This window comes from Chiloscyllium plagiosum, chromosome 5 (genome assembly GCF_004010195.1).
Source record: "Chiloscyllium plagiosum isolate BGI_BamShark_2017 chromosome 5, ASM401019v2, whole genome shotgun sequence".
NCBI lineage: Eukaryota > Metazoa > Chordata > Chondrichthyes > Orectolobiformes > Hemiscylliidae > Chiloscyllium > Chiloscyllium plagiosum.
In genome coordinates, this window is record NC_057714.1 from 122,780,111 (window position 1) to 122,787,541 (window position 7,431).

Consider the following 7,431-nt stretch of genomic DNA (forward strand, 5'->3'; position numbering starts at 1 on the left):
CTTTTTGTTACTTCTTCAAAAACCTCAATCAAGTTTGTGAGACCTGATTTCCCACGCACAAAGCCATGTTGACTATCCCGAATCAGTCCTTGCCTTTCCAAATACATATACATCCTGTCCCTCAGGATTCCCTCCAACAACTTGCCCACCACCAAGGTCAGGTTCACTGAGCTATAGTTCCCTGGCTTGTCCTTACCACCCTTCTTAAATAGTGGTACTGCGTTAGCCAACCTCCAGTCTTCTGGCACCTCACATGTGACTATCGATGATACAAATATCTCATGTTAAATGTTAAATTCAAATATCAGCCTCCACCACTTCGTCTGGCAGGTCATTCCATACACACACTACCCTCTCCGTGATAAGGATACCCCTCAGGTCTCTTTTAAATCTTTCCACTCTCACCTTAAACCTTTACCCTCTTGCTGTGGACTGCCCACCCCACATAAAAGACCATGGCTATTTACACTCTCCATGCCTGTCATGATTTTATAAACCTTTATAAGGTGACCCCTCAGTCTCCGACACACCAGGGAAAACAGTTTTAGATTTCTGAAGTCTTTCCACATTTAGAAAATAGTCTACATCTCTATTCTAGGAGAAAGTGAGGTATGCAGATGCTGGAGATCAGAGACGAGAGTTTGGTGCTGAAAAATAGGGACATAGTGAGAGTGTGGTGCTGGAAAAGCACAGCAGGTCAGGCAGCATCTGAGGAGCAAGAAAATCAATGTTTCAAGCAAGAGCCCTTCATCAGTCCTTATTCCTGATGAAGGGCTCTTGTCTGAAATGTTGACTGTCCTGCTCCTCAGATGCTGCCTGACCTGCTGTGCTTTTCCAGCACCACACTCTCACTATGTCTCTATTTTTCCTATGAAAATGTGTACCCTTATCTGTTCCATCTGACACTTCTCTGCCCACTTTCCAAGGCTCTCCAAGTCCTTCTGAAGATGACTGTTGTAAGCAGGTTTCTTTAGGATCATGTTTTACTCTCATCACCACTAAAATAACACCACAGAGGCCAGTATCCCATCACCAAGTCACCCTTTATTTACACGAGAAGTCCTTGCCTTTGGCACAGCCTCATCAGAGACAGGACATAGAGGATCTGGATCTCTAATACTCCTCTGTTTCTCTGTTAGCCGGGGCTCCCTGATTGGACCTGATTAACAAACCCAATCAGGGAACCACATTCTATGAGGTCCACCTTGTTACAATAGCTACAGTTTCCTCATTCTTCACTTCGTAGCAAGTCAATACTAATTCAATTAGATTAGATTAGATTCCCTACAGTGTGGAAACAGGCCCTTTGGCCCAACAAGTCCACACCGACCCTCTGAAGAGCAACCCACCCAGACCCGTTCCCCTACGTTTACCCTTTCACCTAACACTACGAGCAATTTAGCATGGCCAATTCACCCAATCTGCGATGTTTGGACTGCCATTTTCTTCACCTGTCGCGGATTTCACCTGCAAGTCTCATGCTTCCATTCTCCATCACAGCAAACAGGAACTCTGGCAGGGTGCTTGCATGTTCTAGCCATCAGATACTGGCTCAGTAATTGAGAAAGAGAGAGAAAGCACACGCAACAGAGAGAGAGAGGGAGAGAGTGAGAAAGAGGAAGAAAGTTACTGTGAGGCAGAAAGAGGGGGCTAAGTGAAAACAGAACACTGAGACTCATGCCTCCCAAATCCTCTGACTCACCTGTAGTGTGATGTCTGTTTTACTCATGTTTTTAGAAACACACTTGTCATGTTCATTAATGCGTTTGTTAAGCTCACAGTAGGCTTTGTGCAGCTGCAAAGAAAATGGTTGCAGTTAATTTCTTAGTTGTATTCCCAGAGTTGGTTTCATACACGACTCAGGATATTCACAAACTAAATACTGCAGTGAGCTTCGGCAAAGGTTCTGGAAGTTTTAAACATTATTGGATTCTGAAGAAATATCAGAGAGTTGGAAAACTGCTGTCACACCCCTATTCAAAAAGGGAGACAATTAAAAAAGTGAGCAACTATAGGCTGATTAACCTCACATCTATTGTTGGAAAAGTTTTGGATTCAATTATTAAAGAAGTAACAGCAGAACATTGGAAAATCATGATCTAATCAAACAGAGTCAGCTTGACTTCATGAAAAACACACCTGACTGATTTATTAGAGATTTATTCGAGGAAGTCGCAACCAGAGTGGACAGAGAGAAACCAGTCAATATATTGTATTTAGAATTCCAGAACACATTTGACCAGATACCTCACAAAATGTAATTAGGTCAGAGGTAATATATAGGTGCGGATACAGAATTGGTTCATTGGCAGGTAACAGCAAGTGAGGAGAAGGGGTTTTACAGGTTGATGACCTGTATCGAGTGGCCTCCCACAGGGATCTGTACGGGCACCACAATTACTGAGTCGTTAGCGTTATTCCTCTGTTCAAGAAGGGGAATATAGCTAATTCAGGGAGTTTTGACGCAGAGTCTCACATCGGTGGTTGGAAAACTATTGGAAAGAATTCTTAGGGGTAGGATTTACGCACATTTGGAAAATCATGATCTAATCAAACAGAGTCAGCTTGGCTTCATGAAAGGGAAATCAAGTCGGACTGATTTATCAGAGCTTTTCGCGAAGTCTCAACCAGGGCAGAAATAGAATGCAAAGCGTCCGTCAGGAAGGACACACAGGTGACAGAGCAAAAGGGATGCTTTAAAGTGAGTTGTTTCAATGCAGAGTGTCAGGAATATGAGTGATGAACTGAGCACGGATCAGTACTTGGGGATACGATGTTGTGGCCATAATGGAGACATAGATTTCACAGGGGCAGGAATAGTTGCTGGATGTTCCAAGGTTTAGATCTTTTAAAAAGAACAGGGAAGGGACTAAAACAGGAGGGGGAGTAGCATTGTTAATTAGAGAGTGCATCACAGCTACAGAAAACAAGGTTGTTGATCACGTTTGTCTACTGAGTCAGTATGGGTGGAAGTCAGAAACAGGAAAGGAGCAGTCACTTTATTGGGTGTTTTCTATATTTCCCACCCCCCCACCTCCCAAAGCAGCAGCAGACGTACCAGAGTCGTTGTTATGGATGACTTCAACTTCCCTAATATTGAGTGCAGATGATCTGGATGGAGCTGATTTTGTCAGGGGTGTCCAGGGAGGGATTTTCTGACCCAATCTGTAGGAAGGCCCGTAAGGGGAGCGGCCATATTGGATTTGGTGCCGGGCAACAAGCCAGGCCAGGTGTCAGATCTCTCGGTGGGACAGCATTTCAGTGACAGTGACCACAACTGCCTCACCTTTACCATTGCCACAGAGAGGGATAGGAGCAGACAGTATGGGAAGGTATTTAATTGGGGGAGGGGAAATTATACTGCTATTAGATTGGAGCTGTGGAGTATAAATTGGGAACAATTATTCTATGGGCAATGCACAACAGAAATGTGGAGGCTGTTTAAGGAGCACTTGTTGGGAGTGATGGATAACTTTGTCCCAATGAGACAGGCAAGGAATGGTAAGGTAACAGAGCCTTGGATGACAAGAGAAGAGGAGCTTCATGTCAAGAGGGAGAAGGAAGCTCACTTAGAGTTGATGAAGCAAGGATCTGGCATAGCTTTAGAGGATTACAGGGTAGCTAGAAAAGAACTCAAAAATGGACTGAGGAGAGCTAGGAGGGGACATGAAAAGGCCTTGATGGGAAGGATTAGAGAAAATCTAAAGGTGTTCTACACATACGTGAGGAATAAGAGAATAATCAGAGAGAGGGTAGGGCCGATCAGGGATAGTAGAGGGAACTTGTGCCTGGAGCAGATATATCCAAGGGTACTACTGGAAGCAAGGAATGAGATTGCTGCACCTCTGGTGATGATCTTTGCATCCTCACTCTCCACAGGATGATTGGAGGGAGGCGAATGTTGTTCCTCTGTTCAAGAAAGGGAACAAGGAAATCCCTGGGAATTACAGACCAGTCAGTCTGACGTCTGTGATAAGCAAGTATTGGAAAGGATTCTGAGACGTAGGATTTATGGCTATTTGGAAAAACATCGTTTGATGAAAGGTAGTCAGTATTGCTTTGTGAGGGGCAGGTCATACCTCACAAGCCTTATCAGGTTCTTTGAGGATGTGACGAGACAAGTTGATGAAGGTCAAGCAGTGGATGAGGTGTGTATGGATTTCAGTGAGGCATTTGATAAGGTTCTCCACATTAGGCTCATTCAGAAACTTAGGGAGTATGGGATACAGGGAAATGTAGCTGTCTGCATACAGAATTGGCTGGCTGAAAGAAGACAGCGAGTGGTAATGGATGGAACTTATTTCACCTGGAGGTCAGTGACCAGTGGTGTCCCACAGGGATCTGTTCTTGGGCCTCTGCTGTTTGTAGTTTTTATAAATGACTTGGATGAAGAAATGGAAGGGTGGGTTAGTGACACAGAGGTCAGTGGTTTTGTAGGGTTGTGAAGAAGACATGTGGTGTTTTGGCTTTCATTTGCAGGGGATTGAATTTAACAGCCGCAAGGTTTTGCTGCAGCTCCATAGAGCCCTGGTCAGACCTCACTTGGAATATTGTGTCCAGTTCTGGTCACCTCATTAGAGGAAGGATGTAGATGCTTCAGAGTGTGGGCAGAGGAGACTTACCAGGATGCTGCTTGGACTGGAGGGCTTGTCTTATGAAGAGAGGTTGAGTCAGCTTGGGCTTTTCACAGCGGAGAGAAGGAGGAAGAGAGGTGACCTGATAGAGGTGTACAAGGTAATGAGAGGCAGAGATCGAGTAGTTTGCCAGAGACTTTTCCCAGGGCAGAAATGCCTGTCACGAAGGTCATAATTTTAAGGTGATTGGAGGAAGGTTTAGGGGAGATGTCAGAGGTAGGTTCTTTACACAGAGAGTGGTGGGTGTGTGGAATGCACTGCCAGTGGTGGTGGTAGAGTCAGAGACATTAGGAACATTTCAGCAACTGCTGGACAAGCACATGGACGGCAGTAAATTGAGAGGTGTGTCGGTTAGGTTGATCTTAGATTAAGATAAACACTTGGCACAACATAGTGGGCCGAAGGGCCTGTACCATGCTGTACTGTTCTATGTAAGTATAGTCTAATGAGCGACAGGCTGCATGGCTTTGTGCAGGGCAGGTAATGTCTTACTGACTTGATTTAATTTTTCGAGGAGGTGACAAAGATGATCAATGAGGGTGGATGTTGTCTGCATAGATTTTAGTAAGGCTTTTAACAAGTCCCTCATCCAGAAGATTAAGATGCACAGGATCCATGGTGACTTAGTGGTGTGGATTCAGAATTGATTTGCCCATAGAAGGCGAAAGGTAGGGGTGGAAGGGTGTTTTTCAGGCTGGGGGTCCGTGACTAATGATGTTCTGCAAGGATCCGTACTGGGACCTCTGCTGTTTGTGATATATATATATATATACATATGTGTATAAATAAATGACTTGGATAAAAATGTAGATAGTGTAGAAAGTTGTTAAAGGATACAGCAGGATATAGATTAGTCACAGATATGGGCAGAAGAATGGCAGATGGAGTTTAATCCTGGTAAGTGTGAGCTGCTGCACTTTGGGAGATCAAATGTTAAGGAAAAATATACAGTTAATGGCTGGACCCTGAACAGCAATGATGTACAGAGGGATCTTGGGGGTCAAGTCCATAGCTCCCTGAGAGTGGCCACACAAGTCAATAGGGTGGTCAAGGAGGCAGGCGTATGGCATACTTGTCTTTATTGGTCAGGGCACTGAGCACAAGAATCAGGATATCATGTTACAGCTTTCTAAGACTTTGGTTAGGCCGTGTTTAGGGTACTGCATTCAATTCTGGTTGCCCAATTGCAGGATGGATGTGGAGGCTTTGGAGAGGGTACAGAAGAGGTTTTCCAGGGTGCTGCTTGGATTAGAGGGTGTGAGCTAGAAGGAGGGACTAGAAACATCTGGGTTGTTTTCTCTGCAGCGGCAGAGGCTGAGGGGAGACTTGATAGAAGTCGATAAAATAATGAGATGCAGAGATAGGGTTGAAGGTCAGAATCTTTTTTCCCAGGATCTAAAACTAGGGCGCATGCATTTCAGGTGAGAAGGGGCAAGTTCAAAGGAGATGTGAGAGGCAGGTGTTTTACACAGGGAGTGATAGGAGGCTGCAAGGTGCTGTTGGGAGGGTGGTGGACACATACAATAGGGGCATTTAAGGCACTTTTGGATAAGCACATGCATATGCAAGGAATGGAGGGATATGGACTGAGGGCAGGCAGAAGGGATTAGTTTAACCTGGCATCATATTCAGCACAACATTGTGGATCAAAGGGACCACATATTGTTCCATGTTCTAACTGTTTACAATATATATTCATGACTTGGAGGAAGGAAGAGCGTATACTGGAAAGGCAGGTTGTGAGACGGAGACAACTAGTTTGCAGAGAGACATTCATAGGTTAAGTAAGTGGGAAAAATGTTGGCAAATGCAGTAAAAAGTGCAAGAATTTGAATGTGTTCATTTTGTAAGGGTGAACAAAAGAACATGATCCAATTGATTAGTGTAGCAGGCTGGAGGTCCAAACCGTCTACTCCGAGTCCTATTTCTTATGGTGTTTTTTAATCAATCCAGTCTCCCGGTTAGAATTTTACAGATTTCTACAAGAACCCCATCACTCATCAGTCTAACTGATCCAGTCTCTCCTCCTGTGTCAGATCCTGCCATCCCAGGAATCAGTCTGGTGACCCTCCACTGGCCTCCCTCCATCACGGACATCCTTCCTCAGATACGGGGACCAGACCTATACACAATACTCCAGGTGTGGTCTCCCCCAGACCGTGTATAGTTGCAGCAAGACATCCCTGCTCCTGAACTCGAATCCTCTCGCTATGAAGGCAAACATCCCATTTACCTTCTTCACTGCCTGCTGCACCTACACACTGGTACACATGGACACCTAGGTCTCATTGCACATTTCCCTCTCAATTTATAGCCATTCAGATAATAATCTGTCTGCCTGTTTTTGTTCCTGGACTGGATAACCTCATATTTATCCACATTAAGGGCATTTAAATGGTCATTGGATAGACAAATGGATGAAAATGGAATCGCGTTGGATAGATAGACTTCAGATTGGTTCCACAGATCGGCACAACATTGAGGGGCCTGTAACTGCGCTGCAATGATCTATGTTTTATTTTCTAAATGCACAAGGCACAAGTTAGACCACACCTAGGATACTGTGAAAAGCTTTTGGGTCCTTCTCAAAGAGTAATAGAATAGAGATGTACAGCATGGAAACAGACCCTTCGGTCCAACCCGTCCATGCCGACCAGATATCCCAACCCGATCTAGTCCCACTTGCCAGCACCCGGCCCATATCCCTCCAAACTCTTCCTATTCATATGCCCATCCAAATGCCTTTTAAATGTTGCAATTGTACCAGCCTCCACCACTTCCTCTGGCAGCTCATTCC

The 7,431-nt window shown here is 44.8% G+C and overlaps 1 protein-coding gene across 1 annotated transcript in view; it reads right to left on the minus strand.

The window, feature by feature from the left end:
- Window positions 1-7,431, minus strand: part of LOC122550355 (IQ motif and ankyrin repeat domain-containing protein 1-like) — a 159,804-nt gene that overhangs the window by 105,074 nt on the left and 47,299 nt on the right. Inside the window, exon 7 of the mRNA XM_043691084.1 lies at window positions 1,703-1,795. Within this exon, the coding sequence (XP_043547019.1) occupies window positions 1,703-1,795 (93 nt within the window). The remainder of the gene's footprint in view (window positions 1-1,702; window positions 1,796-7,431) is intronic.